This window comes from Cololabis saira, chromosome 13 (assembly GCF_033807715.1).
Source record: "Cololabis saira isolate AMF1-May2022 chromosome 13, fColSai1.1, whole genome shotgun sequence".
Lineage (NCBI taxonomy): Eukaryota > Metazoa > Chordata > Actinopteri > Beloniformes > Belonidae > Cololabis > Cololabis saira.
Genome location: NC_084599.1, coordinates 28,914,125 through 28,934,787, shown reverse-complemented (window position 1 = coordinate 28,934,787; position 20,663 = coordinate 28,914,125). Strand labels below are relative to the sequence as shown.

At 38.6% G+C, this 20,663-nt stretch overlaps 1 protein-coding gene across 3 annotated transcripts in view; it reads right to left on the bottom strand.

The window, feature by feature from the left end:
* Window positions 1–1,364: 1,364 nt before the first annotated feature.
* The window catches only part of abca7 (ATP-binding cassette, sub-family A (ABC1), member 7), a 41,940-nt gene continuing 22,641 nt past the window's right edge, over window positions 1,365–20,663 (bottom strand). Inside the window, exons 27-51 of one of the 3 annotated variants that reach the window (XM_061738550.1) lie at window positions 20,297–20,438; window positions 20,162–20,185; window positions 18,905–19,050; window positions 18,597–18,721; window positions 18,297–18,404; window positions 17,591–17,783; window positions 17,251–17,345; window positions 16,661–16,693; window positions 16,455–16,560; window positions 16,273–16,347; window positions 15,855–16,024; window positions 15,357–15,534; window positions 14,130–14,245; window positions 13,713–13,857; window positions 13,397–13,520; window positions 12,367–12,502; window positions 10,600–10,726; window positions 10,310–10,372; window positions 9,405–9,511; window positions 9,181–9,322; window positions 7,476–7,610; window positions 7,234–7,337; window positions 6,959–7,051; window positions 5,686–5,935; window positions 1,365–3,589 (exon numbers count right to left, since the gene is read on the bottom strand). In XM_061738550.1, coding sequence (XP_061594534.1) covers window positions 3,149–3,589; window positions 5,686–5,935; window positions 6,959–7,051; window positions 7,234–7,337; window positions 7,476–7,610; window positions 9,181–9,322; window positions 9,405–9,511; window positions 10,310–10,372; window positions 10,600–10,726; window positions 12,367–12,502; window positions 13,397–13,520; window positions 13,713–13,857; window positions 14,130–14,245; window positions 15,357–15,534; window positions 15,855–16,024; window positions 16,273–16,347; window positions 16,455–16,560; window positions 16,661–16,693; window positions 17,251–17,345; window positions 17,591–17,783; window positions 18,297–18,404; window positions 18,597–18,721; window positions 18,905–19,050; window positions 20,162–20,185; window positions 20,297–20,438 — 3,378 coding nt within the window. In that variant the 3' untranslated portion in view covers window positions 1,365–3,148. Of the gene's footprint in view, window positions 3,590–5,685; window positions 5,936–6,958; window positions 7,052–7,233; window positions 7,338–7,475; window positions 7,611–9,180; window positions 9,323–9,404; window positions 9,512–10,309; window positions 10,373–10,599; window positions 10,727–12,366; window positions 12,503–13,396; window positions 13,521–13,712; window positions 13,858–14,129; window positions 14,246–15,356; window positions 15,535–15,854; window positions 16,025–16,272; window positions 16,348–16,454; window positions 16,561–16,660; window positions 16,694–17,250; window positions 17,346–17,590; window positions 17,784–18,296; window positions 18,405–18,596; window positions 18,722–18,904; window positions 19,051–20,161; window positions 20,186–20,296; window positions 20,439–20,663 lie in introns of those variants that run through there. The other 2 variants (XM_061738551.1, XR_009783957.1) reach the window with 2 other exon arrangements.

Here is a 20,663-nt window from a genome sequence, read left to right as displayed (position 1 = left end):
AAATGAGATTTTTTTTTTAAAGACAAGATAAATTAATCAAATTTGTAAACAGGTTGAAGTTGAATAAATTCAAAATAAAATTAATCAAACAAACATTTGGCTTACATAGCTTCACATTTGTTTGCAGTATCTGAGAGTAACTGGTATTTCAGAATCAGAATCAGAAAGAAGTTTATTGCCAAGTAGTTTAACACACACACAAGGAATTTGTTGTGGTGATTGGTGCAATACAAAAGAGCAAATAATATTAAAGGCCCAACCGCAGATGACATCAACAATCTAAGACCTGATGGGATGGCATCAACTACTATAACTCTCTAGGGCAGTGATTCCCAACCTGTGGGCCGCAGCCCCCTGGTGGGCCGCCAAATCATTTCCAAAAAAGTATGATATTTTTTTTTGGGGGGGGGGGATATAATTATATAAAAACATACAGAATAATGTTTTAAATGTTAAAACTCAGTTATGTTTAAAAGGATATTAAAAATGTTTAAATATTATTTTCATTATTTTGTTTTGTTTTCCTTCAAGTATTAAACATGTGACAAGCAAATGAGTGATAGGAACTTTTGTTGTTATCAGTCGGACCACTTTGCAGCGGGACTGCCTTGCACTTGACTTATTTACGTTTTATGCTTTTACCTGAAACTGGAGTAGGCTATAAAGATGGATAGCTGGCTAGCAACAGGGGGAATGAAAAAGTTCGGAGGTGGGCCGTGAAAATTTTTGAGACATAAAAGTGGGTCCTGAGTTGGAAAAGGTTGGGAACCACTGCTCTAGGGAGTACATATTGTATTTAGCTAGTTAATCATATGTAAACATCTGGCCATCCTTAAACAACATACAGACCAGAAGAATGAAAAACACATTCTTTGAAGACAAAGATTTATACTTATAAAAAATATTCAGGTTATTCCATTAGAGGTATTTATGAAAAGAAAAGTTGTGTTTATGTACTAAAAATTAACATAAAAGTAACTGTTAATGGTATCAGATCTGTTATTCCCAACTTCTGCTCGGAAGTGTGAATTAGAGGAAGCAAAGTGTCTTCAGAAGTTAATAAACGATACATGAGAACATGCAACATTCATATGATAAATGTATCAAGAGGCCATTTCCCTTTACACATTGATTTCTTTATTGATAACCCGAAAATGATGGTGTTGCAGTTTAAATTAATACATTTAAATATTGTTTTTAAATATTTTTTTATTGAGAACTGTTCTAGAAAGACAAGTCACCATGCACCAGGGGGGACAGCCAGCTGGTGTGGAGCTTTTGTGTTTTGCAGAATGTTGACAGCCTGTATCAAAGCATTATATTGACTTGTAAAAGTATCAGTATGTTTTATTTAATGCATTACATTGATTTTCTAGTCTTTGATTTAAGAAAAGAAAAGATCATTTGGGAGTTAGAGTCTCTAATTTCAGTTTGTCATGAGCAAAAATGCAACTTTCTATTCCTTAACCAAATTTCAAGACTATGTAGGTGAATTTAAAATAGTTACCATTGATAATGTTATAACTGAAGTAAATTTAGAAGGTTTTTACAGACAGGTGTGCATCAATTATATGAGTTCAGTTTAAAGATACAGGGGAAAAGTTATTTATTTTCTCTTTTGTCCTTTAAGCAGATGACCAGCAACAGAAACATCAGAGTAACAGCAGAGTAAACATAAAGAGGACATTTTTTCTGCATGGAGAATATTCTTCTTTATTCTGACAAAGAAAAAACTCATGACGACTTCCCATGACTAATCAAAAAACAAACTACCAACAGAGTAAAAAAAAAAAAAGATGCTGAAAATTAAATACCTTTATTTATTTTATTATTTTAAAAGATTTTTGGGATATAATGTACATTTTACAGTAAATGCACAGATAAATAATGTTCAAGTAGACGTGTACATTCAGCAGTACAAAGAGCCTCATTTCAAATTGAGTCTCCTGATTTCATTTGATCCAGCTTAAGAGTTTCAGTTTTGCATAATTTCTGAACCAGTTTACTTCTTAAGAATTTTATCAAAGTATCTGATGCAGTTGAAACATAGGTTTTTGATATTATTTTGGTCTCATGCGATCCCTAAAGTTACTATAGTAATCTTTTAAATATGTAATGGTGCATTGCAGTGCAGTAACAGCTTGCTTTAAACATTCAGATATTTGTTTAGAAAATGAATAAATGCATAAATAGTCTTACAGTAAAACTCTTCACCAAAAGCAACATATTTCTATCTGGTTTTCTTTGATTGTTCAGTATCATTTTTTTTTCTTTTTCTTATTTGACTTGCAGAGTTTGGCAACGTTATGATTTATAACACAGTTAAAACAATGTGGAGTCACATCTGCATATCACAAGTTTTTACCAGTTCAAAATTTCAGCAATTAAATAAAGTTTTCAAAACTTTCAAGAGCTTGGTTGTCTCATTTAAAAACATTTGACATATAATGATATGAAAAAAAACAATAATGACCTCTGTTAAAGACAAGTAACCAAGGAAACACGTACAACAGCCTCAAACAGACAGCAACTACAACTAAATACCTGATAGAATAAATAAATATATTTAAAAAATAATCAACAGATTTAAAAACAAAATAAAAGTTGGATTTATGAAACAACAATATAATAATAAAAAGGTCAAACATACTGTAAACTGTCCTGCAAGAACTCCTCAAAAGCTTTCTATAAACTATAAAATCCTCTCAATAATGACATGAAACAATTTTTCAGCTACTGTGACTTTTGCAGCATTTTCTTCGTTAAAGTGCTCTCTGGAGAATAAAGACTAAGAGATCTACTGATTGAATCCTGAGAAAAACCCAGACCTGTGTTGTATTTCCAGGTTAAATAGACCATTTGGACAGATGAGGTTAATACTTCCAGATTTATGATCTCAGGTGCAAAGTTTACAGCTACTGATGTGTGAAAACGTGAAAAAGGCACCACATCCATTAAGAGAAATAACCATCTTTTTTGTTTTTCTCAATTTAACTTTAGACATTTGTTTCCACTTTTCTCTTTTGACCGACTGACATGTAAAAGCTCAGTTGTACCATGTTGCTGAGAACACTGAGCAGCATTCAGATGAGAATAAAGGGAATAATAAAAAGATGTCTTTGGTCCACTCGTGCTGCCTCATCCCGCATCACAGCTCGCTGTCATGTGACTTAGTGCCGACTATGAAGAGCGAAGAGGCATCTTTGCTGGAACTTGCCGCGCTGTGTTTGGATCTCGATTTACCGGACCCCCTCCGATCGCTGCTGCTGTTTGAGCCGCTGCTGCCCACCTCCTCCACCTTCTCTTCTGCCCGTGGTAACTTGCTCATAGCAATGCTGCTTTTTTCTTCGTTGGACTTGGCCTTGCTGGCTTTGGCCTTTTTGGGTTTACCTGCGTTTGCACTGCGCTCGGGGGATTTTTCAGGCTGAGGTTGAGTTTTCTTGCTCTGAGGAGGCGTAATTGGCGGCTGCGGTTGGACGGTGGGGGCCTTCAGTCGGTTGGATAAGCTTAGTTGCGATGACCCGTTGCCAATGACTACATTTGCGAGGTTGTCATCATCCGTCTGTTCCTTTGCAAAGCTGACAAACACCTGCAAAGATAAAGCAGCTTTAGAATCAGACTGATTTATTCTTTTAAGAAATAAACTGTGCAGCTGTTTGAGGAACCTTTTTGTTTACAACCACACTTCCAAAGAAATCGGGGCAGGGGAAAGGTTTCTGACTGTGTTATATTAGGTATTATTCTAACAATATTCTGTAAGTGTTTGGGAACAGAGGAGACTGATGATATCACATGGCATTCACGATTTCCAAAGATTCATTTTACATTTTCATTCATCACAATTCTGGACCATTTCCATCTTCACATTAAAGAAGCCGGACTCAGAGACTACAGCACTTCAGGATACTGTTTACATATGTTTTTATGCATGATAGACTAGTATGAGATTTTAGCCTTGTCCCGTTGTGTACAGAAATGTCATCGCCAAAAACTCTTTACGATAATGTCAGCGACCTTTAAGATGTTCCACCACAATCTGTGTATCGTTTGTTCTTTGGTTTTTTGTTTCACACCTAAAAATTAAAAAGGCAATAACACTGTGGCACATTTTTGTATTTAAGTTCTAGAACGAATTGAGGAAAAAAAGGAACAAAATTGTATTATAAAAGACAAAAACACTCTGTTGAAGGCTTTTTAGGTAGGATCTGTGCTCAACCCTATAAAACCATTAATTTTTATGTTTTGTATGCACTTGAACAACTCGCCACTGCACGAATGCGAGTACCGTGTGTGTGCACTGCTTAAAAAATGTTCGACTTGGGTGCAGCACCCTGTGAGGACACCTTGATGCATCTGATAACAGATAATCTGACAGAACACAAAGACAATTAAAGCTGCAAGCAGCGATGAACGGGCCCTCGCACTCATGGCCACCGCCCCCCCATAAGCATATCAGAAATGACACCACCCACGACTTTCTATGTCAAACCATTCAAAAGTTATGGCAGAAAATAGGAACTATGAAATATCAATCAGAAGAAGGGGCGGGGCTAATTCATGCCAATGAAGGTCAAGGACTCAATACCAAGTCCAATGACACCACCCACGACTCTCTATGTCAAACCATTCAAAAGTTATGGCAGAGAAAAGTATTCTAGGGGGCGCTGTTGAGCCATCTTTCCACGCCCATTAATGCAAACCATGAAATATAAAATTTATCGCCAGGCCTGGCTTGCGTGCAAAATTTGGTGACTTTTGGGGAACTATCAAATATGGACCAATCAGATGAAGGGGGGCACGCTTTTTGGCGTCTAGCGTCGCTACGGTAACGCTTTTGAAAGAGAAAAGTAATGCGCGTCGTCACAGGATGGAGACGCACATTTTGATGTATAACACACTTGGGTGCACGTTACGGTTCGGGCTCTGAAGCGGCTGAAGAAATGGCATAAATTTTGCCAAAATGACACGATTAATTCAAAATGGCCGACTTCCTGTTCGGTTTCGGCCATGACGCCAAGAGACTTTTCTTTAAGTTGCGACATGATACAGGTGTGTAGTGATTTTCGTGCATGTACGTCAAACCGTATTGTGGGGCTTGAGGCACGAAGTATTCTAGGGGGTGCTGTTGAGCCCATTAATGCAAACCATTAAATGTCAAATTTTTCGCCAGGCCTGGCTTGCGAGCAAAATTTGGTGACTTTTGGGGCACGTTTAGGGGGACAAAAAGGCCCTCATTTCGTCGGAAGAAAGAAAGAAAGAAAGAATAACGACAAAAATTCCTACAGATACAATAGGGCCTTCGCACGTCAGTGCTCGGGCCCTAATAAATAGGAAGATGTTTTTGAGGACGTTGTACTTTCCTGAGACGTTTGAACAGATTCGGCTTAAAATATGTGAGTCTTAGGGCCCTGGATAGCTCAGTGGGTTGAGCGGCCGTTTCCTGTCTACCTACTTTCTCCATAAAGGCCACAAGTGCAACAAAAACCTTTAAAATAAATTCTGTTTTATTTTTAAATCACTTTTCTATTGTTATTCTGATTCAAGTACAAAAAAACAGCTATTGATTCTAAATAACATTTAGTTCTGAAGTAGAAAAAACAACGTTTTTTGTCTTTTTTTTTCCATTTCTGTTTTTAAGATTACAGAACTTTTTAAAGCCCATACCAGCTCCATCATTGTCCTCACCTGGTCCAGGGTGGTCTGTGAGACAGAGAAGTCCACGATGCCCAGCTCCTCGTAGTTGTTGGCCAGCACATCAAAGATGCGAGCCAGGCAGCAGGCCTGTGAGGGCAGCTGGTAATGGATCACGTTGTGGTGCCACTCCTTCAGCTCAATAGTAGGAAAATACTTGTTCATGTAGTCATTGGCGGGACACTCGTCGGGGTCCGCTTTAGGGTCTGCCAAACGGAGGATGATGGTGTATCCATCACCAAACCTGACCCATTTCAAGACACATTGAAATTGTGTTACAAACTGTTTAATAAAAATTTGATCTTGAGGATATTTTATGTGACAACACAACACAAAAAAAGCCCCAAAAAAAGTTATAGACTTTCACATGTACAAATACAGTAATTGTATTCAGATGAGACATCATTTTCACACTAATACATCATTTAGCTGCTAACTAAATGCCAAAAAAAATCAAAATGAGGCCATTCAACTTAATGTGTTTTAAGATATTTTAGCCTCTATAAATGTTAGTATAGACCAGGGGTCGGCAACCCAAAATGTAGAAAGAGCCATATTGGACCAAAAACACAAAAAACAAATATGTCCGCAAAAAATGAAAATGAAAAGTCTTGTATAAGCCTTAGAATGAAGGCAAATGGGGAAAGGCAAAATGTCGAGAAAAAAGTCGAAATGTCGAGAAAAAAGTTGAAATATTGAGAAAAAAGTCGAAATGTCAAGAAAAAGTTGAAATGTCGAGAAAAGTCGAAATGTCGAGATTAATGTTGAAGTACAATCTCGAGAAAAAAGTCGAAATGTCGAGAAAAAAGTCGAAATGTCGAGAAAAAAGTCGAAATGTCGAAAAAAGTCGAAATGTCGAGATTAATGTTGAAGTACAATCTCGAGAAAAAAGTCGAAATGTCGAGAAAAAAGTCGAAATGTCGAGAAAAAAGTCGAAATGTCGAAAAAAGTCGAAATGTCGAGATTAATGTTGAAGTACAATCTCGAGAAAAAAGTCGAAATGTCGAGAAAAAAGTCGAAATGTTAAGAAAAAAGTCGAACTGGCGAGAAAAAAGTAAAAATTTCGAGAAAGAAAAAAAAGAAAAAAGGAAAAAAAGAAGAAAAAAAGGAAAAAAAAAGGTCAAACATTTTTGAAAAAGCTCAGGGAGCCACTAGGGCGGCGCTAGAGAGCCGCATGCGGCTCTAGAGCCGCATGCTGATCCCTGATATAGACTATTATATTCAGTTGACTCATATGTTTGAAATTCAACTTTCTAGCGGTGGTTACCTGTTCTTCAGGTGTTGGACAGATCCGAGACACTGAAACCTGCCGTTGACCATGATGGCCATCCTGGTGCAGAGAGCCTCACACTCCTCCATACTGACCACACACATAACACAAAACCTTTAACACTTCCATCACACAAAGACATCTTTAACCTTTACATCTCTGTGTCCTGATGGATCAAGGATGTTTATTCATCCATGTCCAGGATTATTACAGCCTTGCATTAGGTTCTACAAATAATCCTGGCCGTGTAGATACATTGTATCTTGTCCTACCTGTGGGAGGTGAGGACCACAGCTCTGCCCTCTTTGGTGACACTGAGGATGCAGTTCCACAGGAACCTTTTGGCTTTTGGGTCCATGCCAGTGGTCGGTTCATCCTTATGAGCAATAAATCCATGAAAACACAAAGGAAACAAGAGGAAAACTGTAAATTGTGAAGATGTACTTGATGAATCGGCATTAATTATTTCTAGAAGGTTCATTAACAGTTGCCCTTAAGCCATTTATTAGGTTACCAGGAATATAACAGGCGGGGCCCCGATGAGGGAGATGGCTGTAGAGAGTTTCCTCTTGTTGCCTCCGCTGTATCCTCCGGCCTCCTGCTCTGCATACTGGCTCAGTCCCAGCTTCTTCACCCCCCACTGTGCCACCTACAACACAGTACAGAAAAACCTTCACTATCACATCTTTGATGGAAGCCCTCTGACTGGTGTCCTCTCCTCGGTAATTCATCTCCAGGGGCCTCATTTATCAACCGTTCGTACGCACAGATATGTGCGTAAAGTGTGCGTATGAATATTCCAATGCAAAGTATGGAATTTATCAACATGTACCTTTGCGCAGGAAAGCGTGTAAATGTAAGCACAACTCGGACCATGCGTACACACAAAATCTAGTGGTAGAACAGTGAAACTACAAATAGAACCCATTAAAAGAGTCACAGTGTTCAGCAATCTCAAACTTCACACATGTTCCCCGTTTCCTCTAATTAATAAAAATTCTCCATTAGTAATTTAGCAGACATTTTGAATAATTGGTGTGACAGCTATAAAAGACAGCTGTGGCAGGACGACCTGAAAAGAAAATACAAGTACCATGGCTTACTTAGAACCGTGCGCTCCGCAAAAACGCGCTCCGCAGGGAGCGCGTTTTCAAAGAGCGTGCTGATGTTCAGTGAGCTACAGAGTGGCTGCTCAGCAGGTACCGCTTCCCCAAAAATATTCTGATGGATCTATGCCGTGATTTACAACCAATGTTGGAGCGACAGACAAAACGCACCACCGCCATCCCAGTTAAACGAGAATTTCATACCATCACCGGATTCCCAAACATAATTGGAGCTAGATTGCACCCACATCGCCATAAAAGCACCATCACACAATGAATTCAGTTATGTGAGCATGAAAGGATTTAATTCAATCAATGCACAAATAATCTGCAATGCAACTATGTCTCTGTCAAACGTTGTTGCCCGGTGGCCTGGAGGAACGCAACACTCATTTATTCTGCAGAACAGCTTTATTGGTGTTTGCACCTCCAAGCAGGAGCTGTTGACTCCAACCAAATCTTAATTTATATGGATAATCTTCCAAGAAATATATCAAACATGGTCAACATAATTATTTTACTAGGTAAATATCACATACAAAAATGCAAATGGAATAACAGCAAACCCTCCATTGTACATCTGAAAATGAATGTAAACTGTACTTAGCGTCTCTTAAACTGATGTGTGAAAAAAACGATATTGCCAAAAGCTTATATGAAACGATGTCTTTGTTTCTTCATTTTTATTAATACACTTCCCATAGCTTGTCGGTAAATGTATCTTTTTTTTTGCTCTCAACCCCCCAAATGTTGAATATCTGTAGATAATTGATTGTTTCGTTTCATTTGCCTTTTGTTGTAACCCTACAGAATTTTGTTCAATAAAGTCTGAAAAAAGAAAAACCTCCAAGCGGGAGCTGTTGTTGCTCCATATATGGTCAATTGGAGGCATTTCTAAATGCAAATTACCCTAACCATGCACGAGCACGGCAGTTAAGAACAGGTGGGATTTATCATCACTGATGTGCGTACGACCGGTGTCCGCACGTTTGATAAATTCAGATTTTTTTGTACTTACACGCATTCTAAATTTCATTCCTACGATAGAATTTAGAACCTTTTTTACGCACGGTTGATAAATGAAGCCCCAGGCTCCTCTTTCAGGTTTGCTACCTTGGCGACGGAGTGCTCTGGCACCCCCCGCAGGCGGGCGTACAGCTCCAGATGTTCCCGACCCGTCAGGAGGTCACTGATGGCATCAAACTGCGGACAGTAACCCATCAGCTGGTGGACTTGCGCCATCTCCGTCAACACACTGAGAATGTACCAAAAGGTGATTAAGCAAATGAAGCCTGTGCAGCGGTTGGAGTCGGAGCAGGTGTAGAGACGTTTTCTACCTGTGCTGGTTGAGGAAAGCCTCTCCATGTGAGATGGGTGTGTCTCCAGTCAGCATACGAAATGTAGACGTCTTTCCTGCTCCATTCACCCCAAGCAGGCCAAAACACTGGAGGAGAGATGTATGAAAACATCATGCTCAATTACATTGGTATATAACTCTGGGGGTGATATATGACAACATTCCGACTCAAGTGTTTACTACTATAACTTGTGACTACTACTGCAATTGCTAATTATTGATCTAAGAAATAATTATTAATCTCTAGATAACCCATTTCGGTTTCGTTCTCATTTTATTTTCTTATATAAGTTTACACTCATTGCACTACTACTACTTTTTTGTTATGTCACTATATTAGTATCTTTTTATTTTTATTTATTTACAATTTTTTTTAAATGTTTATTATTATTATTTGTTTTATTTTTTATTTTTACTTTATTTTTTTTGCTATTCTCAAAGGAAAATTAATGATGATAACCGTGGGGGGATCCTGACCGTAAGTTCATCTGTTTTGCTCTGTATTGTGGAAACAATCTGCCAATAAAAACATATATAAAAAAAAAAAAAAAAACAAAACATCATGCTACAAATCTAGATATACATACAACATATTCTGTAAAATGTGAAGCTCTTTGGTCAAAACTGAACAAATGCTTTTAGCAGACGAAACTGAAAAAGGAGCAGGAATATTATTTCTAGAAACTGTAACTTGTGGACTTATTCATGGCAGTTACAACGGCTGTCGTTGCAGCATGAGAAGGAACTCTAAACGCCAATAACATCAGCAATCATAAAATCACATCAGCTGAAATACGTGACTAGTTTAATCAACAGACAAACACAGAGATAATGTGAAAAATACAACTGCTTTTAAAATCATAAACAGTGGTGTAAATGTGTCACCTCGCTGCGGGGAATACCAAGACAAAGACGATTCACGGCTGGCATTTTGCCCGCTTTATAAACCTGCACAAAAAAGAAAGAATAATAAAATAATATCAATGGTGAATTCACCATGATGCTGTCCCAGCACGAGAGTCTGTCAGCAAATATACGGTATGTGAGGACTCACAAGGATGTACAGAGTTAAAAATGTAATAAATGCATTCATGCATATTCATATCTTTGTGATGTTTTAGTTATTTTCTGTGAACATGGCTGCTGCAGGGGTTCTGGTTTTCTACTTGTTGTACCTTGCTCAGGTCTGTCATGGTGAGAATGTCTGATTGGGCTTTGCCACTTTTGACCCTCTCCCGCTCTCTCGCCACGTCCTCGTCCTCTGGACCAAGAGGAGGCAGCTGCGGCTCTTTCCACCACGGCCTGCACAAGAACACATCATTTATTATGGTAAACGGTACATGGCTTACACTTATATAGCGCTTTCCAGCTGTACTCCATCAGCTCCAAAGCACTTTACACGGTAGACATTCACCCACACATTCACTTGCTGGTTGTCGGCGGAGCTGCCACACAACGTGCTGGCCTGACAACCGGGGGATTCAGTGTCTTGCCCAAGGACACTTTGGTGGACACAGGAGGAACTAGGGCTCGAACCACTTCAGGTTCATTCAGGGCGAACGCTCTACCTACCCCTATTATATATTGTTTCTAATGTTTCAACACAGACACACATCTCTTCATATTATATGTTTTTAGGGAGGTCCTGCTTCTAGGGTTGCCACCCGTCCCGTAAAATACGGAATTGTCCTTTATTTGAGAAAAATAAGTTGCGTCCCGTATTGAACTAATACGGGACACGATTTGTACCGTATTTTCATTAACTTTTTCACCTTATTCTGTTGAATTATTGAAATAAATGAACTTTTACACCATATTCTAGTTGAATTATTGAAATAAATGAACTTTTACACCATATTCTAGTTGAATTATTGAAATAAATTAACTTTTACACCATATTCTAGTTGAATTATTGAAATAAATTAACTTTTACACCATATTCTAGTTGAATTATTGAAATAAATTAACTTTTACACCATATTCTAGTTGAATTATTGAAATAAATTAACTTTTACACCAGATTCTAGTTGAATTATTGAAATAAATTAACTTTTACACCATATTCTAGTTGAATTATTGAAATAAATTAACCTTTACACCATATTGTAGTTGAATTATTGAAATAAATTAACTTTTACACCATATTCTAGTTGAATTATTGAAATAAATTAACTTTTACACCATATTCTTCACCTGTAACTATATTATACATTGTAGCACGGTGAGTGCCACGGGGGCCCGACCGACAGGATGGAGGGACACAGAGTTTAGTGCAGACCCTTTTTATTCACCCAAATCACCCAGAACACAGATCACCAGCAGCTTCCCAGTCCCAGTCTGACCAACAGTCTCAGCAGCAGCTTTTCCTCTTATAAGGCTGGCAGGGTGGAGAGGCTGACGAGCCACACCTGTGTCCCGTCAGCCTGAGTGGCTGCAGCTCCTCCACTCTGCCACATACATCTTGGCTGATGTGGACATACACAGCATAGGAGGATATTTCAGTTAATAGTACGGTTGTCTGTCTATACAGTCATGCAAGTTCAATGCTATTAAAGCACTTTAAACTTTAAATCAAAGCGTTTTGTTTTTTTCATATAAAATAAACAGATTTTTATGCAGTTTAGAAGTTTTGGGGCTTTTTTTTGGCGCCTGTGCTGCTGAAATCGGGGCGTCCCTTATTTCTATTTCTGAAAGGTGGCAACCCTACCTGCTTCACAAGTATTGTGGTGTTGAAACAAAAACAAAGTTAAAAAAACAAAAACTCCAACACCTTCAAAGTGATGTCATGACTGATTTCAAAACTGTTTTTACTTTTTATTAACTTACGCTTCACACATACGAGCCAAAAAAATACCAGGGCAGTAATGATGTTTAGGAACTTAGGTTATACTTTGGAGACATGGTGAAACAAATATTCAGCAATGACAAAGAGACGATTGTACCTCGATTGTAAGTTGATGAAGAACTTGTACTGCAGGAGTATGGTGAAGATGAAGAAAATAAGACCTTCAACTGCCATCGCAAACAGGTTCTTCCCCACAAAGTCCCACTGAAGGGGGTCTGGAGTCTGTTTGTTGCCTGTAGGGGGCACAGAGATATTCCTCATTTATTTTATATTCACTTTTTTTTTTTTTTAACAAACCTGTACATCATGGATGTGGAGTTAAAGTGCAGCATATCAGCTCTAACTCAAGGGTATAAAAAGGCAGGCTGGAGGATGGGTTTAGCAACCACAGCCATGAAATATGTTAACTCCTCTTCTTAAGTTGCTTGAAAAATTGACATTTAAAAATAAACATAAATCTTTTGTTGACAATACTTTCCATTAGATAACCACCAAAAGTGGCTATCATGTCATTCTTTAATGTCACAGCTGTCTTGAGTTGTTGCTTATCATATGAACTTTGGTGGTGTTATGTCCTTACTCTAGGGCATTTGTTTTATTTGAACAGTTTAATGATTATCTGTTTCACCGACACTGAAACTTTCTGTAAGTGTAGGCCCTGGTCTTTTATCTGCTTTGCAAAGAAACAATGATAGCTCTTCTTTTTTCAAGTCCGTTGCAATCTCAGATGTTGTTCTGCCAGTATCTGGCGCAGGTCAAAGCTGTTGGAATAGCTGATAACTGTTCTTGGAAAAGCTTTTGAATCAACTATCCAAGTAAATTTAATCTCCTGAGTAAGAGCTGTAATTTTTGAACACGTCTACAAATCTGAATATGCTTAACCTCTGAAAACTGAGTCTCAGAGCATTTTGAGCCAGAGTCATTACCTAACCGTAACTTTAATCTGTCATGGTAGGCAGCTAAAATAATAAACACTTGGTCAGTTTAAATATGTGTTCAAGTATGTGTGCCTGCAATTACAAATTGCTAAAAATACAACGAGGAGTTCACTCAAAAAGAAGATGAGTAAGTTGTTGATATGAAGAAAGTTTTAGATGATGTCTCTATGGAGGTTCGTATACACATACCTAGTCTCTGGAAGGCGTCTGTCATGGCCTGGTTCTTAGCCATGTCGATTAACCCTCGTCCCAAGCAGAAATGAGGGAAAATTAATAACACCTTCTTCAAGATAATGTTGACCTTGTTCAGATGCTGTAAAGATAAAATCATCCACATATCACTGACTAGTGTCAGTAGTGACACAAAGCATGTGATCATTCGGTGGTTCCTAATCAACGTGCAAATATGTTTGGTTTACTGTACTTGAAACTGAAAATCTAAGGTTACTGAATTCAAGCTCTCCAAGATCAAGCTGGAGTTGTCATTTTCTGTTTATTATTCTACCTCATCCACAAACAGCTCCAGGACAAAGGTGGCGATGCTGCCGTTGATGCCGATGAAGAGGTTGATGGAGGTCAGTGCCACATAAGCAGTGCTTGGGACGGTGAAAAGGAAGGATGCTGGGTACATCAGAGGAGTTATGGACCACCTAAAAAGAGTAACAACCCTCATTTGTTTTGTTAAAGCCCACAACAAGCTGAAATAATTTGAATATTGGAAACAAAAAGTGTCTTTCTTTGTCAAGTGTGAAACAAAAATATCACTACATGACTGAACAGAAAGACCAGGACGAAAGCTAACAGACTCCCAGTCAAATAATATAATATTTAGACAAAGAGCACAATTAAAATATTAGATCCTGAAAGACACATGACAAATGATGTTAAATGTGTGGCATTAGAGACATCTGTTCAAACAAACCCATAGAGCAGGAGGAGCAGGATAAGAGCGGGCAGGTTGGTCTCCGAGACGTACGACTGCTGCTGGAAGCAGATGAAGATCAGCACCACCATGGCAGCCGAGACGGCGTAGTTCAGCTGAGAAAACCATAGCAAGAAGATGTTAATCACTAGAGGTGGGTGCAATTCATCGATGTGTCGATGCATCGCGATGCGTCACATGACGATTAAGAATCGATTATTAAAAAAAAAAAAATTTTTTTTTTTTTTTTTTTAAGTTATCCTATCCAGATTCCAGACTGAATAAGCTGCTGAATCATTTCATTTTCAAGAATGCACATTTCTTATTGTTCACTTGAAATATGGCAGATATGTTTACACTAAGTTCATATCTGGTTTACTTGAATTAATGAACTCATTAAATCCAGGGCTTGACCGTTTTCAGTGTTTTCCGCCAATAGAGGGGGCTCTCATGCAAGTGCAGCTTTCCCTGGTCAAAGTTAAGTAAGTCAAAGAGCAAATGTTTACATACCGGTAGTCATAAAATAAATTATTTTGTGTCTTTGAAAAATACATGTCCAATGTTCAAAAAACCTTGTTATTTACTTAATGAGTGTTGTTAGAGGAACTGAGTTAATTGATTGGCTATTTATTTACAAATGTAGCCACAGATGAAGACAAAATCAATCTTGTATGGAAAAAAGCATTAAAAATCACAATAATCGAAGAATCGTGGCACCAATAATCGAATCGAATTGACAATCGTTATAATCGAAGAATCGAAGAATCGAAGCTCCAATAATCGAAATCGAATCGAATCGTGAGGTACCCTTGTTTGCACACCCCTATTAATCACCGCAGGCACTAACCCAGACGACCATCACTAGAGCCTTATGTGTTCACAGAAGATTTAATTGCTGTTAAATGCGGCAAGCCGTAACCTCCTCACAAACATTCCCAGTGAAATACAACCACCATCAAATCTGACTAAGATCATTTACAAATATTGCTAGGTTACATTTTCCACAAGTTTACATAGCAACTAGAAACCATGAAACACAATTTCATTATTGAGTCAACAACAACAGTACTATGAAACTATGAAAAGGTGAGGTTATCAAAAACATTTGTTACAGTTCTGTGACTTCCATTGTTTTTTTTCCATTTTAATGAATTCAGTATTTGTCAATTGAAATTGAAGTATTATTGGACACTTTGAGCGGTAATTGACAAAGTACTGAATACTAACCATATCCCAGGTAAAGTTGGCCAGCCAGTAGAGAAGCGGTTTGACTCCGCTGACAAACTGCAGATGTTTGGCTTTACTGACGCGCTCCTCAATCAGGAAAAGGACAAAACTGGCCGGCACGAAGGACATGGCAAAGATCACGCAGATGGAAATCAGAACGTCCACTGATGTGGTCATCCTGAAGGAAGCAGCAGGGGAAAATACATTAGCATTCAACAAAAGAAAACACTGTTGAGCTAACTATGTAAGAATAGGCAATATTTTTGATACATTTTGAACATCTCATCTAACACCATTTTCGCCTTTTGGACATAAACTGTTAAAAAGCAGTACATCAACTTTTACCACAGTCCTATTCCACATTACGCTTACTTCTGATCCATCAGACTTAAAGTTTAGTGACAAAACTGAATTTACATTTGGCAATTAATAAGTACAAGTACTAGAATAAATGATCTTCCAGCAACATGTTGAAGTCTCCAAAGCCCTAAAACCCACATTGCCACTTCGGTGAGCTGCTCCTTGGTGAGGTTGAGTGGGTGATTGTACACAGTGATGCCATGTCTCATCCTCTCCGGACCGGGCGGCAGACTCGCTCTCAGCATGCCGTTGTGCATTACATTAACAAACGACACCATTGCATGCCAGCCTTTGTTGTTGAACCACACCTAAGTTCAGAAAAGATGGAAATTTACATGCAAGATGCTGGAAACGCCTGAACATAGTATAGGAGTTTCTCGTTTTACACAAGCAGCAGAATAAATTAACACCAACCAATAATAAGTCAGGTAAAACAACAAAAACCCAACAATTTCTGTATTTGAAGTGAGGTAAAGTATGACAAAGGATTCTTCTTTAAAAGATATGGAGAAAAAAAAGAGAATAAAGAAAGAAAGACACTGAGTACTACTTGTACCTTCACGTTGTTTTCACTGTGCATTCCTCCTAGGAACTCCGGCAACCTGTCCAGCAAATGATCCAGTGAACTGTTCTGCAATGAACCAAAGAAATGGACCAAAAGTATTTGTATTTTAAGAATAAAACATAAAGAAGATACACATCCAGCAGTAACAAGACAACCCTGACGCCTAATTTCACCTGCGGGACTCGGTAACGTGTCCTAATTGCCACAACTGAGTCTTGGAGATGTTCGACCTGAGGTTCAGTCGTGGAGGCCTTGCCGCCGAGGGAGAAGCCACCATATCTACAACACAAAAGCTAAACTTAAATAAAGTTTGTAAACTTCAGAGAAAACTTTAAGCAAACATAATACTTAAATAACCAAAAGAAACTTAATGGCTTACCGAAATTCATTCACCCAATTCTTGGCTTTCAGGCTGAAATAAGAACATTTGAATGTTTAGTGTAATAATGAAAACAATTAAGGATCATGTATGATATATCTGAAGTATTTTGTTTTATTGGAATGCTAATAAATTATACATAACATAAAGTATCACTGTTCTTCACAAAAAGCTGTTTCCAAAACCTAAACATAGACTTGTAGCCTGGCTCTCCCAGAAAAACACGCAAATACAAAAAAGATTTGAAATCTGTCAGTTCATAAAGTTCAACCAAAGAACATTAACAAACACAGATTCTTTTTAGGGAGAATGTGTCTCCATAGCAACACAGACCCCGGATGGTGGACTGGGTGGTGATTTATGAAATAATAATAATTTATTAAGATTGATTAAAATGAAAAAATAATGCATTAAATCTGCTCAAGGGGAAAGCAAAGTAGAGGTGGGATGACTGGGAGAAGGAACAAATACATGACCAATTATTCAAAAAAACAAAATAAACAATTTGTCTAGTTTCTGAGAAAAACCCACTTGAGAACAAAGGTAAAAAAAAACATTTAAAAAGACCAACCCCTGAATTAATGAAATACCTTTTCTTGAGGATCTGAGGGTAGGTCTTCACCAGGTAATCAGAAATGTTATAACTTGTTAGATTTTGGAGGATGTCTCCTGTTGCCCTCTTGATCTGAAAAACGGCAAATTAAAAGAGTTAAAAAACAAAAAGAAGAGCAACAGGAATTAATACGGCACAGATATATGCAGTAATACAACATACAATAATTCCCCATGTGCCATCATGGCAATTAATCATTTCATAAAAATGCTTAAAATAATTTCATCTTTATAACAATTTTCAGTTAACTGCCTGTTTGGGATATTTTTAGTCAAATCTGCTTTCTCCTCTCCCTTCTGACCCGACAGCACACTGACCTGTGGAGGCTGAAGCCCACCAGCCCCCTCGGGGCAGTCAGGGAGCATCCGGAGAACGTCCTCTGTGCTGCACTGACACCCGGGAGAGGGATTGTCTCTGCTCCAGTTGCCTCTGCTGAACATCTGCCAGGTGGAGAAAGATACCTGTGGTCTCTGAAACCTGCCACCCCGCTCCAGTTCACATTGATGGCTCCTGCAGAGAGATGATAGTTTTCATTTCATCTGTAAATGTCCAATAACAGGCTTCTTAACCAATAAGAAAAATCTAAATAAATTCTGTTAGATGAGATTCAGTTTCTCATGAAAGCTGGAGAAGGTGGAAGATCATTTATTACTTCCAGCTGGATGGAGACACATTGTGTGCATATATCCCTTCTGAGATCCAGCAAAAAAAAGTAGAAAGTAGAAGTAGAAAAAGTTGGAAATGTCGGATAAATTATAATTTTGTCAGCGGTACACTGGTCAATATCAGCTGGAGATTAATGTTACAGAGGACATACCGGTACATGAACCACCTGGTCTCACAAGACTTTTCTACTTTTACCAAATTCAAAAATATCTGTGCAAGGAAAGCAGAATACATTTTGTAATGTTTCCAAGACCACGTCTGCAACGTTTTAAAAAACGTACTTTGAGATCCGTCTCACATGCTCTTCCTACTCTCTTTAATAAACTTCAGTATATAAATGACATGTGATTATCTTACGTGTTGTGGTCCTGTTCCTCCTTTTCCATGCACCTAGTACCAAAACCTGGCTGGTCCAGCAGAGCTTCCAGTAGGTTCTCCGTGGCCGGGTTCCCAGGGTCATCATTGCTGTAAAATTTCGAACAGATGTAAAGGAATTTATTAAAATAATAATAGAAAGACATAAATTGAGAAGTGCAATCACTAGTTAATGTTTGTAGCTGACAAACTTAAGACTTTTGGTGATGGAACAAACCCAAACACACCTTTTTGTGAGAAGATTAAGGTAATGAAAATGGATCACACTTGTTTTAGTCTTACCTGAAAAACGTGTACTGTTCTCCATACATCCAGGGCTGCAACTGAAGGGAAGGGTAAGTCCCAAATGGAGGAACAATGAGGCTGAAGAACAAAGCGATGAGCACGAACATAGCAGGCAGAACAATCTGAAACAAGATAAACCCATAGAAAATTATACTGCATGCATCTGATACCATCTCAAGTACAAAACAATACAAAAGGCTTGTTCAGTCTATGATCAACCTATAACATTGACAATTTCTGTGAAAAAAACTTGTTAATTGATTAGTCAACTGATACAGCATGTGTTATTTGATCCATAACCTGACCTGCGCGAGGAATCCCCTGCGGCTCCTCCGAGTGTAAAGCCAGCGCTTGACAAAGAGAGCTCTCAGCTGCTGCCAGATCAGCCACACGCCCGTCACAGGCTCCCCACCTTGACCATCTCCACTCAGCAGCTCCGTCTCCTGAGCGTCTGCGAGTAGCAATGTTGGACTTTAGGACACGTCTGACTGATAACCAGTGGTGGACAGTAACGGAGTAAATTTACTTGAGTACTGTACTTAAGTACATATCCAGAGGATTTGTACTTTACTTGAGTATTAGATTTCTTTGGTACTTATTACTCTTACTTGAATACATTTCCAAGACAAATATTTTTACTTTTACTCGAGTAAATTTCTAGGAAGGCTGAAAAGTACTCGTTACTTTCAGGTCTGCTCTTTTTTCTTCTTTACTAAAATCCTATTGGACACAAGCTGTTTTTGTCAAAGGATGAGACCTATCACAGTGCACGCTCTCCACTGGGATGTACGTAAAGCGGAAATACGTCAAGCCTCCTGAAAACGATACCGCCAAAGTAGCCTGCGTTTGTCAAGACAGAGCCGCAACAAGTCAAGACATAGCCGCAACAATGGCTACGCCTGCGTCAGGAGAAGAAAGACAATCCGCTGAGTCGTCTGAGTCTGATAATGAGCCGGACTCGGAGCAGGGACTTTCACAAAATCCTTGGCCGTATCTTAACTCAATGTTTGAGAAAAATATAGTAATTTACTGATGTGGAAAATAAGAAATTTACTCTTACTCTTACTCTTACTTACCGGTAAAGTAAATTTAAAAGCATTTACTTTTGGATACTTAAGTACCTTTAAAAGCAAGTACTTTTCTACTCTTACTCGAGTAATATTTTGACTGAGCTACTTTTACTTGTAACGGAGTAAATTTTGACCAGTAGTATTTGTACTCTTACTCAAGTACTGGGGTAGCGTACTCTGTCCACCTCTGCTGATAACATATATGTAGGCTTGGATTTGGATAAGAACACCTTTGCTATAATACGAATTGCAGACTAATAAATAAGTGTGGCAGCTTGATGTAATTAAACAGCTGCTAATATTTAAAGTTTTTCTTTTGTGTTAGTTTGGAGGAGAATACCTTTATTTTTGGGTCTTTAAAACTGTTTCTAAGCTTTAGCTCAGTTTTAACAGCTATAGGTAGAAAGCAGAAAAATAGATTGTCCAAGTGTTGCGTGTCTAATCTTAGGGACTGTCTTTAATCATTTTCAGAGAGGGGTGAACTGAAAATACCTCTTTTACGAAGTCTTTTCCGTCCTGGCAGCAGTATGGGAGAAAAATAGTCACAATGGGAGGCGAAACAAGAATGGCTGCACATGATAAGTGACGTGTACACATGCAAGTGTGTGTGTGAGTGTGTATGCACACCTGTCTCTGGCTCTTCAGCAGGTTGCTCTTCTGCAGGTTGCCCTCCAGTTCCTTGCTCCGGTGGATGTTGTGTGTTAGGGGATCCTCCCTGAGGATCAGGTTCCCTGTCCACACCGGTTTCCTCCGCAACTTGCAGGAAAATCTAAAAATGAACAGGATAACAGGATGTAACTGCACTTTAAAAACAAGACCATTTCTGGATGTGGTGAATGAGCAGATACAGCTGGTAAGTGGGACAGAGGAAAACACAGAAGACTGGGTAAATGAATGCAAGGGAAGGATCTGCAGTGACAACCGCTAAAAGAAGAAGAACAAGGCGCTCTTAAAGGAGTGTGAAAAGAGAAAGTGAGTTGCAGACAGCAGGTGG